We start from the raw sequence: 15,417 nt of genomic DNA, 5'->3' as shown, positions 1-15,417 counted from the left end.
ACTGTTTGCTGCTCTTCCCTCCCTTTTACTTTACACAGGTGGAGCCCAACACAGAGTCACAGTCTCCTTCCTCTTGGGGCCAGCCCGAATTGCCAAGCTAGCCACAAGATGCACCAGGAGCGGAAGTGGCAAGGGAAACTTCCCTCTAGGCCACAAAATGCATTGTAGCTGCTACACTGACCACAGAGATAACATCTTTAACACATAAGGGCGGAGAGACATTACAAATTTGTTCTGTGCCAAATGTATTTTTGAAACTCCCTTTGATGCTACATGCAAGAAGCCAGCTGACAGCCGAGACCCACAGCAGGCAGCAAGGGAAAGCGCAGAAGTTGCACTTTCACACATACATCTCCTGCTTTAGCTGAACCCTCCACAAAGCTCACTTATACCAGCCACTGAGCAGCATTTGAGACCAGCCCAATACCAGGAGAATACCAGCACAACACAGGACCAATTAATCTTCAAGGTACACATAGAAAAATAAGAATAAACTGCATAGAAGTTCTCTACTAGCAGCAAGTAAAACCATGAACAAGTCCACATGCATTATCAATCATATTTTGACCAACATACTAAAAATGAGAGGAAAACAATGTTGATAGGATTGAGGGGAGCAGTACCTAATTTTTAGTGCTATGAAATCTGACTTTTGATAACATTTCATATGATGCACTGCCATGTTATTTGTATGCTTTGGAGGAAGGACTTGTTATTGGATAACACTACATGAGGCCCAAAGGTGGCTGAAACACATATTCAGCTTAGTCTGCCTGCTCTTCACTATCAAGTTACTGCAATGCAAGCTAGCACAAGGATGTGGAGTGCTTTAACTTTTCCATACAAACAGCTTGTTCTTGCCAAAAACACATTCTCACTCCATTGAGGTCTAATGCAACTCCGGGTGAATTGGACAAGGGCATGCACAAGTTAGGGTCAAGCACTGGAAACCCACACTCTGGTTTTCCTCATGGTAACTTCCCCTTAGAGCAGTGCTCTGAACTGACACAGGCTGCAAGGAACACAGGAATTGGAGAAGATATTTTGGGAGGGGAAAAAGAAAATATCTACTGGAGCGCACATTAAAGTCAGACACATGCTTTGGCACTTTGCTGAAGAAAGATCATCAAATTTGAGACCTCACTGAGTACATAAAGAGCCAAAGGCACAAAGCCAGCATAGGAATTTGGCCTCTTTTTTAAAGGAAGGGTTATACCTCCTGGTTCCCACTGGGGGTGGAGGGCACTTCTTTAAACAAGTAAAAATGGACTGTAGGGCAGATTCAGCCGCTTCTTACTCCAGTAAGAATCTGGAGTTACTCTGATTCATGCCTTGAGCCATTCCACATCTAACCCAGCTGATACGCTGAGAGTTATTCTTGATGAGCACCCCTTTTTTTGCCAGCAGGGCTGAGAGTCATGGCCAGCCTTGAGGGCAACTGGGCCTCTGCCCACCCGCCAGAACTACTTGCCTGGGACCACGCATTACCCTAGACTTGCTTGTAGCCAGCCCATTCCACAGTGACTTGAACACACAGCTAAGATGATAATTTCTTTTCTTCTTTCAATTTTATATTATAAAAGCAGCTTGCTGAAATAAAATTGCACTTAGATTCCCCCCCCCCTTCTCCTGAACTAATGGTCTTAAAAGGCAGCAGCCACAAAGGCTTAATTGATAGTTCTTTGAGTGGCTTTAAAAAGATGCAGCAAGTAAGATACTTTCAATACAAAACATCAAAGGTAAAAGCTACATCTAGAAGTTTAGTCTTGTCAAGACAGTTTACCTCTCCTGCCCTTCTTTTCACCGTTACTGCCACTCTGCACAGTCACTCGTGAACAACTGACTGGGTAGTAACCTGTCCACCAACACAAGCTGACAATATAGTTTCAATACCAGGCTTGCATGGAAATGTAAACAGCTAGTATGGATTTGGTTGTTGCTGTTAAGAAGCCTGCTCCTTCGGATGCTCTGGAGCATTAACGTGTTCTGGATGATGGTCTGTTGAAATGGCTAATTCCATTTAATTTTGTGCCTTGGCTCTGGCTGCGTCCTTTTCTTCCTTAGTTACTGTCAGATCGTAGATTGTAGCTTTTGACAAGACAGCGAAGGGAAAAAGGTCAGCACTGAAATAACCGGGCAGCGCTGGCAGCGAGATGGTAGGTTGAAGCTGGTGTGTGCTGGCTGCGCTGTCGGCTTCGCTTCCGTGACTCTGATGAGAAGCTGACGGCTTGCATCCACACCTGGTAGTTGATGTGGCCAGTAGGATGCCACATCCAACAAAACCTTTCAATCACATCTGCGTACCGTAAGCATAATCAAAGCAATGATGCTGTCAAACAGGATATGAGGCACCTCCAATTCTGCACTGATAGCCTGTTTACAGGCTGCATGTCTTGGTCACTTTGAATCAGAGGGAACAGGAAGGACCCAACTACGTTGCTCCACATTGGGGACGATGAATTTGCAGGGTCAAAAAGCATTAAGCATCAGATAGCTGTCACAACATGATGAGATCAATTTGTAAATGGACTTGCCAGATAGCTTCATCACAGAGAGCCAGAGTCCCAACTGGAATTGTCACCACATGGAAATCATTTCATCAGCATTTTACTAAACCTCTAGCAAGTCAAAAATGAAGCCAAGATCACCAGTAATCACCAGCACAGTGGTAATTACAAGTTGCAAGAACAGTTACAAGGAGTGGGTCAGTCTGCTCTAAGCCCTGATCACGACTGGCTTCCACTGAGCAACACAAAGTCCTCATGATCTCATATCAGATTCTAAAAATTAGTAATAACGCTGAATAAAAGCCAAACTGATTATTAGCTCCTCACTCGGATAAGTTTCATACAAAAAGCATGGACAGAGCCACATTTCAAGGCTGTAAACAAGCAAGGTTCTTCGCTGGAGAATGTGATAATATATTGCACTCTTTCGAAAGGTCTACTATTTTTCGATCAAAATTTTGAAATGCAAATTTCAATTACAGTCTGATTTGAAAGCCACAAAGACACTGAAAAACTTTGTTGCATTACTTGCATCTGTAATTTTTTTTTTTTTTTTTTTTTTTTTTAAAGGAGGGCAAACTATTTTAACTGTACTTTTTTATTTTTAATCACATTTGTGATAAACTGGTTACCTAGCAAGCCTGGCAAAAAATGAAGTGGTTTGAACCCATGAATCAGGAATCAAACTGATTCCTTTTGAAAAAGAGAAATTTTACTTTTTGCTGAAATATATCCATTTTTGAAAAGCAAATCTTTTCTTGAAAATTTATTTTCTCAAATACTTTAGAAAAATATTTTCAAATTTTCATTTGAAAAAATGGTTTCAAATTCAACTTTTCAATATTCTTAACATTGTTCCAAACAATTACAAGAATACTACTGAAATCCCTCCTGTTGGAACACTCATGTTTTCATGTAGTTAAATGCAATTTTTAGTGAACAGGAAAGCCTGCAATAAGCTGTGGCACAAAAAATTGCCTAGTATACAATAAGCAACCAAAAAAAGAAAGAATTTATCACTGTGAAATAAAAAAGCTTTGAAATGTCAAAGCTTTAAAATTGTGTTTTTTTTTTTTTTAACAACTTTACAAGGAGATTTTTAAAAGCAAAATCATTCCTTTTTTAATTTTTCCACAGACATGATTTCATCACAAATGTCTAGTCCACATATATATTTAGGAATAGTTCAAAAGATACAAGGATATTTCATTTTAAATTGAAATACTCAGGACAAGATCATATTGTGATCAACATGTGGAAGTGAAGAGTGACTAATTTCTCTTCTCCGTAATATTTATTACATTTTTCCTGAGTTTCCTAGATTTATCTGTTTTCAAGGTCAGCTTTCATGCATCATTGCTATTGTATTTTTATGTGCTCATTTTTACAGTGTATAAGGAAATGAACACAAGACAGTAGACATCAGATCTAAATAAACATGTTGTAAACTGTACCTTCCAGCAAACTTATGGTGTCACTCTTACTCTGCTGCAATAGCCTCTTAAGTAGACAAAAACACAGCAAGTGAATTGCTAACATAAACCAGAAGAAATCCAAGTTAAATATACTAGACATGAAAAGCATGGAATTATCAACAGCTCCGCTGGGGATTCTTCAACTTTACCATATACACTAACAGTTCTTTCATTGCGAATAAGTAAAACTTTAGTACTTTGGAAAACACATCAGGTACCTTGGCCTGTTAATTATATAACAGTTAATTATATCTGGTTCAATAAACCTGAAATTACTGTGAACGTTCTGCAAAATCTTGTTCTAACTGCTCACGAGTCCTAGCAGATCCCAGGAATGCAGTCTTTCCAGAAATTTGTGAGACATCACCTCTAGACCCTAAAGCACCTCTGGTAGTCTGGCTTTACATCACTTCTGTCTCCTCCTTCTCCCGGGTATTTTAAAAAGCAGTATCCCCAATTCCCCGAGTGCTACCTCAGTCAACTCTCCAAGCTGGCATTCAGCTGCAGCAGCTCCGTGTTTATCGGCACAATTTTTTCCTCGAGTGAGAAGGAACACACAGGGCTTTAGCCGCGGCCCAAGGGGATGCTCCAACACATCCATGGGCTTCAACTCCAATACCGCATTAGGTAGTTACTGACATTTCATCATTGTCATTCATTTGCCTTATCACATTGTTCTTGTGGAAACTTACCTCCTGCACAAACACTCGATGGTTCAGCCGCTAGGATCTCAATGCAAGATTTCTTGAGAATCTAAAAGATTTAGATAATGGCATTTTTGGCAATCGTTTTTATCTATGCTTTATTAATACAGGAAAGGATGCCCTTTTCTGGGCTTCACAATACCCAACTTACTGAATCAATGGTTCCTCTCAGGGCATAAAAGCCTCCCGTAACTGGAAAAACATGATCGATGCTGTCAGCAATTGTTGACAGCTGCAAAGAAAGACAATCATAAATCATGAGGAAAACAAAATTACAGTGAATAAAACTGGGCCCTTTCATACTTGCTAAAAGACATCATACTGACACGAAATGATTTATGCCTCAAGTAATTAAATAAATGCCTTCATCTGATGCTGTTACTTGTGCACTAGTATAACAGAAAAAACAAGAAAAAAGCAAGCAAAGTTACCTGTGTTTCATTGAAATCTTTCACTCCAACACAATAAACAATAGCTCCAAAGCTTCTGGCTCTGTTGGCCTAAAAAAAAAGATCGCCATTAAGTGCAAAGCCATATAATCAGTGGAGCCAGCAGTAAATGCCTACAGGTTTGACATAAGCTAGTTTGGGTAAACATGAAGGTGACTTACTTCTTGTTCTGCATAATAAAACTGAACATCTTGCAATTCTCCATCCGTCAGAGCAATAATCACACTAGCGGTCCGAACTCCTGCATGGACGATAGTTAACAGATTGCATACGTATGACACAAGATTCAGCAATGAAAAGAAAATTTGAAGTGAGGCATTCCTTTTTGCTGACAAATAAACGCAAAACCGTAAGGCCAGACTCTCAGCCTAATTTGTATGGACTTTACTGGAGATATACCAGCTGAAGGTCAGATGCATAATAGCATGCAATAAGCCAAAACCTGTGCACTGTCATATCACAAGCATCACTGAATGGGGACTACTGCTCTAACAAGGTCCACGCACAAACTTCTCTGTTCGGAGTAAAATATAGCACCCACAGAGATTACATCTAGCCCCTTTGTGTAGAGAAGTGGCAAGATGGATCCGCAGAGAGGGAGAGGTTTCCTCTCTTCTCTTGACAAACTTGTCTCTACACAAACCTTGCCCAGAGATTGTGGTAGGAGATACCTCTGCAACAGGAGCTTTCCTGCCATCCTACCTTCCCCTCCAGCAGAATTTCAAGGAGCAACCCCATTGAACATGGCATGAAATGTGCTTCTATAGGGGGGTTCAGTCCTACACTTCTTGAGCAACAAGAGCTGTCAGTGAAGTTCATAGGAATTCTGAGCATGTGAAAACCTTAAGATCAGGTCCATTGGAGAAAATTCATGTCTTGTGATAAGACGTTTCACATTCCATCTAAGCTTAAGTGAAAAGGTTGTATAGACTTTGGATAGCTATATATGTAATGCAGTATAGAATACAATACTACCTAGAAAAATGCAACAAGTTGACAAAATTAAACCAAATAAATATGCAAACTATGGTTCAATCAAGCATTCTGCTTCAACAGTTTTTAAGCAAAGTAACTAATAACAAATACTTCCCTGAAAGTAACATGTATTTGTTATTTTTTCAAAATAATCTGTTATTTTCACAATTTCAAGTGTCTTTCCCCATACTGTCTGAAATTAAAGACTGATTAGTTCTGACAGGTTTCTTATGCCATGTGGTCCTTCCCATGTCATGTCAGACAGAGACATAAATCTTAAAAAAAATGACCTGCAACTTGGGGGGAAAAATAGCTTGGATTCCTCTATGCCTCATTTTTTTTCTGCCCAGCATGCTTGAAAAAGACTGAAAAATGGGAGATCTTATTTTGTTTTCTTTTGAACACCCGCTTCTGCCCTGACATTTTAGCTTATAAATCCAGATCGCACCTACTCCTTTTTCCTTCCTAATCAACTTACAGAATAGTTGATTAGTTCTTAGTTATATGTTATGAAGAGGTAAAATAGTTTTCAGTTGGACTCCTCAGGACTTTTGATTTCACTGGCAGAAGTACCTGAGAAGCCACGAAGACCTGCTGCTGAAGATTCTACACTCACATCCTATTTCATTAAAAAGGCACCGACCCATTTCTCCATCTTCCAAAGAGACCGTCAGCCCGCAAATGAGAACAACCTCACACTAGGGTACAAACCAGGCAAGAAGTGTTCAGTTTAAACTAATTAGGCCTTCTTTTGGCACAGACAAAAAACACAAATACATTTCCCTCTCAAAATTGTGAAAATTTACATTTTAGGAACTCAGAATCTGATCTGAAATCATTCACACTGATGCAAAAATCTCAGCTGATTGCATTCATACCTGCACTAATGAGAACAAGAACTTGGGCACACAAGGCAGACAGGGCTGAGTGCGTCAGGACAGAAGTGCCCAGGAAAATCTGGGTATTCCTGTCCCCTGGGTGCAGGACAGGCTGTTCTGGCTGTAATGCTTTGGTCTGTATTCTGCACTGGGTCAGATCTGTGATCATACTGGTCTCCTCTGGTCTTAATAAACCATGAATCACGCATTTAAAAGTAGGGCTGTAGTCAAAATGGAATGCAGTGATTGTGTAACACCAATTCCTTCTCCAACACTTCTTTCAGCGGGTTTACTGCAGGTCATAAAAAGAACTACCATCCCTGTCTTTTCAATGCAGATATATAACATGAGTGATATACAACACATACCTCCATAGGTTTCGTGGTAAATCTGCTCATTTGCCTGCAATGAAGTGTAGAACATTGTTAGCTCTTAAGTACACTGGCAGCAAGCAAAGCAAAGTTTACATGTATAAATCAAAGAAAGGAGGTACTGTGATGTGTACCCTTTTAAATCCTTCATGCATGAACGTGTCTCCTCCAGGCACTTCATACTGAAGAATGTCGAGCCCTCGTCTTATGGCTTCCCTTTGGATTAAAAAAAAAAAAAAAAAAAGGAGAAAATTTTAATAAAAGTTCTTTTTTCTTTTGTTGAGATATTCCTGTACCACAGCTAGATTATGCACCCTGTCAATACACTGCACAGAGTGCATACACATCAGGTAAAACACTGATAAAACCAAGATTTTTCAAAAATCACAAATTTTCAGCCAAACACCCATGGGAACACAAAACCAGACATATGATACAATGTTAGGGTTAACACATTTTAAGGGTGCAATTCTGTTCCTGCTGCCTCATTCTGGTATACTGTCAGTGAGGATAAGATTGAATTAAAGCAAATGCCAGATATTAAACTCTGACAAACTGCAGACGGAATGAGAATTTAAAAGCTTATGACCCCGTCACGAAAATGGGACAAATGAAAACTCTGTATTCAATCAATCAGGACAGTTGGGATTAGGACTTTTCCATTATAAAGACAGAGGCCAAAAGATAAGAGAACGGGATGGGAATGATGAGAATTTCCTATCCTAGACCAGGGACTGATCAGCTTTCCTGGGGCAAAGATTGCTCCCTGGTAAGAGACGGACTTGATACCATGACCCCTGTTGCATAGCTTCTTACTCCACAAATACCTGTTAACCAAGAGAATTGCACAGGGAAATTAACAATTTCATTGATCACCGATCACTAAAAGACTCTGATCCTTAGCAAAGTTTTCATTATATTAGTGGAACGCAAATAAGGCAAATAAGGTACAAATATTCAACAGGCAAGATGTAGGCAGTCCAAATATCAGCCCCAGATGCTATGGGGCATCCTTTTTTTAAAAAGATAGTGAGAGCCTCTCTAAGCTCCATTTTGCAACTAGGCATTTTAGGCAGCACAACCCCAATCACAGAGGAAACAGGAGTCTACATGGGACGAAGGTAAAATCAGGGTCTGGGATTGGGGATGTCCTTAGTGCAAAAAGCACATTTTTACCCTTTCAAAGCATAAAATGAGCTGAAAAGGCACACATGGTGATCCACACGGAGAACAGGAGTTTAGGAGAGGGAACATTCTAATACCACGTTCAACATATTGCCACAGGGTTCCTGTCTACTTTCCACCTTGCAAAGAGCAAATCCACCTGGGAGAACTAGGCAAGTTTGAGCTCTGTCACCAAGGTACAAGATGGAGACCTGAGCCAAAACACAGCGGAGCCAGCAGAAATGAAAGCTCCCGGCAGGGTTTCTGGCTTTGGATGAGGCCCTGGAGTACAAAATGGAGGGGGGTGGGCAGGGTGTTGTTCTTCAAGACTGCTCCAGAGCCCCTTTGATTTATAGGGTGCACTGTACTACTGAGGCCCTCTCACACAGACAGAAGCAGTAGCAAAACCAAGGGCTTTAAGCTGAAATGAAAGAAAATACTTAGAAACACCTTCATGACAGGGATTTCCGTGTGTGAGACAAATTAAATCCAAAATTTTTTTGGTTTTTTTGTTTAGTTTTTTGGGGTAGAGGGGGTTTGTTTTGGCGTTTTTTTGGGGTTTGGGGGTTTTTTTTTGGTGGTGGTGGTTTTGGTTTTTGGGTTTTTTTTTTTTTGGTTTTGGGTTTTTTGTGGGTTTTTTGGTTTTGGTTTTGTTTTGTTTTTTAAAAAAGAGGATTTGGTTGTGAAGGTGGCAACAAGAATTCTGCTCCAGCCTCAGACTCTCTTTTTCTTAAGCAGCCTGTCGCTTGGCTTTGCAAACCGCCTCTGGCACGGGTGCTGTCTGAAGGCAGCCCAGTAGAGGGGTGCAATAGCCCGGCAAGGTGGTGCTCCAGCACTGGGTACGACCGGCTGCTGGCGTAAAGTTCAGGGCTTTGGGTCACTTCAAAGGGCACTGTGGGACTTTCATACAGTCTTTTGCTCGTCAGCTCAGGGTCTGAGATCTCTTACACAAAAACCGCCCTTATTTGGGTAGCTGGGGATAGTGAGGATGTACATGAATCTTCGACTGGAAATGCAGTTTCTCCCCAAAATACTGCGATAAAGAACAAACAGCCCAGTGCTAGCTTTCTCTTATAAGGCTGAAAACAAAATGGTAATGGGAGACCCAAAGGCCTTCTAAGCCCTCTTCCAGATGGGAATGGTGGAAAGGATTTCAGTTGGTGCCTGAGTTGGTGCCACACTGTGGACTGAGACAGACCTCCAAATTCTGGTTTTGGGGCCACTCACTGCTTGAGAAGAGGGATGGAGGGTATTTCTGGATAAAAGCTGTGGGGAGAACTTGCCTGTTTTCTGTTAGTTTCATGACTGTAGTGCCTCGTGAGGAAAAAACGATGAAAGACATCCGCAACATTGGACTGAAACAGAAGAACAAGCCAGACCACGTCACACACACACACATTACTTCAGCAGATTTTCATTTGCTAAGAAGCAGTGAATGAAAAAATAAATTACATATATAGCAAATTAAAATATCATCTTAAGAAAACTTTACCTTATGAACTTCTCAGCTAGGCTTTCCACAAAAGAGTAAATCTCAGTCCAATGATTTCTGACACTTCCAGATCTGCGTATAAAACATAATTGATTACATTAATCTTCTTTCACAGTGAAATTCCTTGTTCCACTCCGAATTTTAAGCCCGGGCTACTCCAAAGGTGGTTAGGGACACAAATTACATAGAGTTCTATGGAGACGAGGCAGCTAACTGTGTTGAGGCTTCTACAGCAATTGTGTTGGAAGCTGTAACAGGAGCCATCATGACAAAACCCACTGACTCAAAGAGAAGTAGAAATAGGTCTGAAATGGTTCACCATACAATTCTGAAACAAGTTTAGTAACTCTTCCACCTGCTTTTGTTCCTTTTATAACATAAAATATAAGTATTTTCTTCTAGTTTAATTAATTTTATTTGACTTCACTAAATCATCTGCTAGCAGATTATTTACTTTCCTAGAGCACAGTTCTGCCCTTGCAGCCACACAGAAAGTCTTGACTGATCTTCTATTCTCCCAGAATGCGTGGGAGAACGTTTGCATGAATTACTGTTTGTTTCAAAAGAAAAAGTTTTTGAAGTAATTCAGAACAGAAAGTCAGTACTCGTAGGTAATTTGCTGGACTAGCATTCTGGACAGTCAATCCCTGGCTCCATTATAGATTTCTTGTGAAAACTTGGGCAACTTAGTTACATGCACAAACTTGAACATTTGCGCTGCCGTTCCCAGTAACTGCATTACTGGCACTCCCTGGCTTTTTTCTGCTTAGTCTTACATTCTCAGGGACCCCCACAGTCTGGTGGGACTCAGCCCTCAAACAGAGCCTTGCACGCAGCAAGTAAATGATACGTGATTTCTACCGTGTGCATCTATGCCATACACTTTCAAGCCATTAAAAAGGCTACAAAGCATGAGAAGTCAATGGTTTTACAAGCCCTCCCTAGGACTGTGGTGTTTATGAAAGAATGGCTTGTTTGCTTTTCTTGCTAGGCAAACTCATGTATCAGGTGTCTTAGGCAGAAAGATAAATAAAACAACAGCGCATACAGAAGGATCGCAGGGGCTTAAGACGCAGAATTAAAAAATTTCTGAAATTTAACTGCTGTAAAAGCAGTAGGTTTCCTCTAACAGCTGTTAGACATTTTTCTGTGTAGATGTATTAAAAAAGTGAGAAAATTATCCCATATTACAATTCTCAGTTCTACTACAGGCTTTCCAAGTGACCCTATGCCAGTCACTCCTGCCCCTGTACGTCAGGTACAGATCAGCATACAGAAGCCCATGTGTGCAATATAATATGGCACTGCCTGCCCTGCAACAGAGCTGGTGGAGTGGAGAAGAGCAAAGATAATGGGACAAGGACCGAAAGGAGACCCCTGAAGTACATAAGCTAGAATAAGCTTGCTCATGTAACCCTGTGCTTTCACGCTGCTCCTCTGGAGAACTGGTGATTCATTCACAGAATAAACCGGTTATCAAAGAATGAAGAAATTGCCAGGCACTGAGGGAGGGCAACAAAGCACCGGGGACTGCTCAGACCAAGGCTCTGGATCCTCTGCAGTCTCCAATTTATATGTGCTACGCAACAACACGTTTATATATTCGTGAACAGCACCATTGAAAGGTGCTAGCACTATTAGCAAATTAGCCCTTTTCTCATCATTAAAAAATAATCCATTCTGATGTGAGGTATGTACTTTAAATACTGCTTTTCCAAAAGGGATCTGAGGGAGTTCAACACCTGTAATTCTCCAGGATTCTTCTGAAAGTCCCAGGCTAAATCTCTAAACATGATGAACTCAAAGAGATTTTCCCTCAATTTATGCAAGATGCATTTACAGCTCCCTTCTTTTTTTTTTTTTTTTTTTTAATTCTTTCCCCCCTGGAGTTGAGACTTTCAGTTTCATTCTGAGCTTGCCATCCCACTTAAATTCAATTCCTGCAATTTCCAGTGGAGTCACTTCCCTACATAGAATAGCCACAGTTTCTTACTTGGAAAAGACTGACCTATTTTGGATGAGGTATCAAATTTCTACTGCCAGCTGCAGAGGCACTGATGCAATCCAAAAAAGAAAGTAGCAACGAATTTTCTTTATAACAGCAAATAATCATCATTTCCAGTACCTTCTTAGGACTGTCGGAACTACTTTTTTTTTTCCCCTTCTTTTTTTTTATCTACACCTCAGGCAAAGAACAGCTTGGTAAAACAGCCTAGATGCTGAAAATTCAAGAAAGTCATAAGCCACTAATGGTGGAAAAACATGAAGACTTTTAAAGTGAAAATGCACAAATAACCTTAATACTGTGCACTTCCATGTACTATGACTATAATGAAACACTCCTTCTTGGAAAGGGTACAGCCAGTGAGACTAAGAATTGGCTGTAATAAAATCTAGAGATGCCCACCTCTGAAAAGCTAGGGAGGTCTCTGTCATGGGCTAGTCCTCACGGGAAGCGTACTGTGCTCTCAGAGTTCCTGGCTCTACATCACTGAGCTACAACCCTGTTGAGCAGAGGTACTTCAGCATGGCAGTGGGTCTCCTTCTCCCCTAGGAGGAATTCTGCACCCACATGTTGCTTATCAGCTGGGAAGTATCAAAGCAAGCCAATCTATCAACTGGGAAGTGTCAAAGCCAGACAGAAATACTAGCAAGAAAATGTTATTGTTTCAAAATCCCATATAAAGAGTACCAGCAAAGGGGTCAGCAGTTAATCACTTTCCCCACCACACTCCTCCAAGCCCAGGTGTGTCATCTCCCACTGCAAATGATGCCCAAACACCACCAATGCTGGTCATGTCAAACCCCTCAAGAACACCAGTGGGGGCGGCCTGGCTTATAGAAGAATCTGATTTTCCCTCCCTCCCGCCCAAGCTTACCTCTAAATAGCCCTGTTTGTAAAGTATATTTATTTGCTCTTTCTCGTTTTGGAGGCTTCTGGGGTTTGTCCTGATAGTTTCATCTGTTGCCCCAGAGGCCTGACCCCACACCACCAGCAACGGCAGTTTTAATGGCAGATTAAACAAAAAATTACAACAATAAAATGTTTGCTAAACTATATACTAAGTTGCCAAATGCTGTCAAATATTACCCCTAACACTGACAAACAGAAGCTGCCCAACACTATTGACAATACTGAGGCATTTCACTGCTTTTGAGATCTTATCTTCCACACTGCAGAATCACTTTTGCTGGCAGCATAAACTAACTTGCTGCCCTTCATGGCTGGATCAGACTAGGAGGTTTTTGCCTCGGTTTCCCATGGCAAGTGGGAGGCTCCAAGCATGCTCTAAGCTTCTTTGTGACCATGGCCAGTGCTTGAAAGCCATACTAATTTTTAACTCCACAGTTATCAAGCCTAGAGAAAGCACAGGGTCTTTCAGTGATGCTCTACACAGAGAAAGCACAGGGTCTTTCAGTGATGCTCTACACTACAGGTTATTCTTGGACATCTACACAGCATGATTTTTACAGCAGTTCCAGTGCTTTTGTTGTTTCCCTTAGAACCTTACAGTAACTAAGAACAAACTCCTGTTAATCAGCATACCTGTACTAATAGGAGCCTCGGACAGAGTTGGCATGTTGGCCCAAAGTGCCACCAGTAAATAACCACAGATTCCTTGCCTGGCCTGTTTGGCCACCAAATGATACACTCCTGTAAGATTTCGGAGGAACTGTGAAGACTTCTGAATAATGAAGAAAGAATAAATGAAGCATGGAAAAGATCAGTGCTGTGCAGAAAAAGCACTGGGTGTGTGACACACACTCGTCCACCCTCACCAGTAACTATGAGAAGTCATGGGGAAGTGATGCAGCCAGGGAATCCTATGTGTCCTGCTGTGGAGGTTTCTACCAGTGGATCCACCAAGCCAGCGCTGTGGCCGTCTGCAAAGAAGGACTATGTTACAGCCAGACCTATCTTGTTGGCTCACACCTTAGAGATTTCCTGCTTTCAGTCATCAGCTACTTGGTTCAACTCCTCACATCAATCAAAATGGCCACGGTCACCCAGCCGAGCCCCAGGCTTCCTCCCTGCACTCTCCCCACCGAAGCAGCCCAGCGAGCCTGACGTTCTCTGCAACGTACCGAGCCCCACAAGCCACAGGCCGCTGTGGATAGTGACCCACAGCTGACAAGCAGTCCGTGTGCCTTTCAGAGTCAGAGCCGGATGGTGAGGTTTCAGCCCTTGGAGGTTACATAATTCTCATGGCGAAGGGAAATGCAAAGCAATAAACAGCTGCTGTGGGCAGCCGGAGCGCCGCAGAAAGTATTTCAGGGCCTGTCTCTGTTGCCGGTCCCACTGGGGTGAACCTGGAGCGCATCCAGAGAAACAGCAGAATTTCCCCAGGTTCATACCTACGCAATTGGGATCAGAATTAGGCCCCAGCGAAGTGAAAAAACCCACAGGAGCCATTTGTTGTGAGCATGCTCCCTGCTCCACGAGCTCTGTTCCCATTACACACGAGACAAAGAGAAGAGTCAGCAAACCACAACATAGGAAAGAATGTGCTCCCAGCCTCATCGGGACCAGCTCGGAGGAGCAGTTGCTGCTGCAGCTCCTGCTGCTGCTGTTTTCCTGAATTTCACATTGCTACCGCTTGATGGGAGGGGAAAAGAGGAGGTCAGTGAGAATTTCTGGGGGTGGAAGGAAGTGATGTGATTGCAAGGCTTGATTCTGCTCCTGCTTACTTTGGAGTGACTCCTTCTAGCTTAGCAGAGCTCTATGTCCGTATAAAAACAGCAAGCATGTTAGAGTCATGCCTACCCCTTTCTGAGGTATTTCACTGCTGTTTGTGAAGATAAAGTGCAAGATGGGCTGGAAACCTCCTCTTCTTTCCTAACAGGCTCCCAGAGGCGGTGGAAGCTGGAGCCCAGAGAAATCAAGCAGCACAACCCTGTCATATGGGGTGCTGCTCTCAGACCAGTTACTTCAGCAGGCAAAAATGAGGAGGGTCAGTTGTAAGGTGTCTGTCCTAGGGCATACGTGATTCACAGTTACAGCTAAACTCACCGTCAGGAGCCTATACAGATCAACCTAGTGCAATATACATCAGACCTGCAGCTTAGCAGTGAAAGTTAAAACCCCAGCACTACCCAAACAGTAAATATTTTTATTACCACATGTACACAGAGAGAAGGCAGCAGGACCCAAAGCCTTTCCTCCCTGCTGGAAGTGAGAAAGTGAAACCCCTTGAAGATACAGAGCTACCCCTTGCCCTATTCCCCCCCATGCACGTTTGCCTCTTACAGATTAGCTGAAGGCAGCAATTCCAGAGATCCTGGCACAAGAAGCAGACCCATTATTACTGATGCTGGGTTCAGTTTGACTATGGTGTCAGGGGAGTACAACATTCATTGAGTTTGCAGGTCCCTGGAAGTCTCTATCCCTTTGAGCTAATGTT

The 15,417-nt window shown here is 42.1% G+C and overlaps 1 protein-coding gene across 2 annotated transcripts in view; it reads right to left on the bottom strand.

Moving 5' to 3' along the window:
• Nucleotides 1–15,417, bottom strand: part of ANTXRL (ANTXR like) — a 62,808-nt gene that overhangs the window by 40,190 nt on the left and 7,201 nt on the right. Inside the window, exons 2-9 of one of the 2 annotated variants that reach the window (XM_050898983.1) lie at nt 10,016–10,087; nt 9,807–9,878; nt 7,494–7,575; nt 7,357–7,390; nt 5,297–5,376; nt 5,118–5,186; nt 4,838–4,918; nt 4,675–4,735 (exon numbers count right to left, since the gene is read on the bottom strand). In XM_050898983.1, coding sequence (XP_050754940.1) covers nt 4,675–4,735; nt 4,838–4,918; nt 5,118–5,186; nt 5,297–5,376; nt 7,357–7,390; nt 7,494–7,575; nt 9,807–9,878; nt 10,016–10,087 — 551 coding nt within the window. The remainder of the gene's footprint in view (nt 1–4,674; nt 4,736–4,837; nt 4,919–5,117; nt 5,187–5,296; nt 5,377–7,356; nt 7,391–7,493; nt 7,576–9,806; nt 9,879–10,015; nt 10,088–15,417) is intronic. The other variant, XM_050898984.1, reaches the window with a different exon arrangement.

Source organism: Gymnogyps californianus, chromosome 6 (genome assembly GCF_018139145.2).
Source record: "Gymnogyps californianus isolate 813 chromosome 6, ASM1813914v2, whole genome shotgun sequence".
Lineage (NCBI taxonomy): Eukaryota > Metazoa > Chordata > Aves > Accipitriformes > Cathartidae > Gymnogyps > Gymnogyps californianus.
The sequence above is the reverse complement of the archived record's forward strand: the minus strand, read 5'-3'. Positions and strand labels throughout refer to the sequence as shown.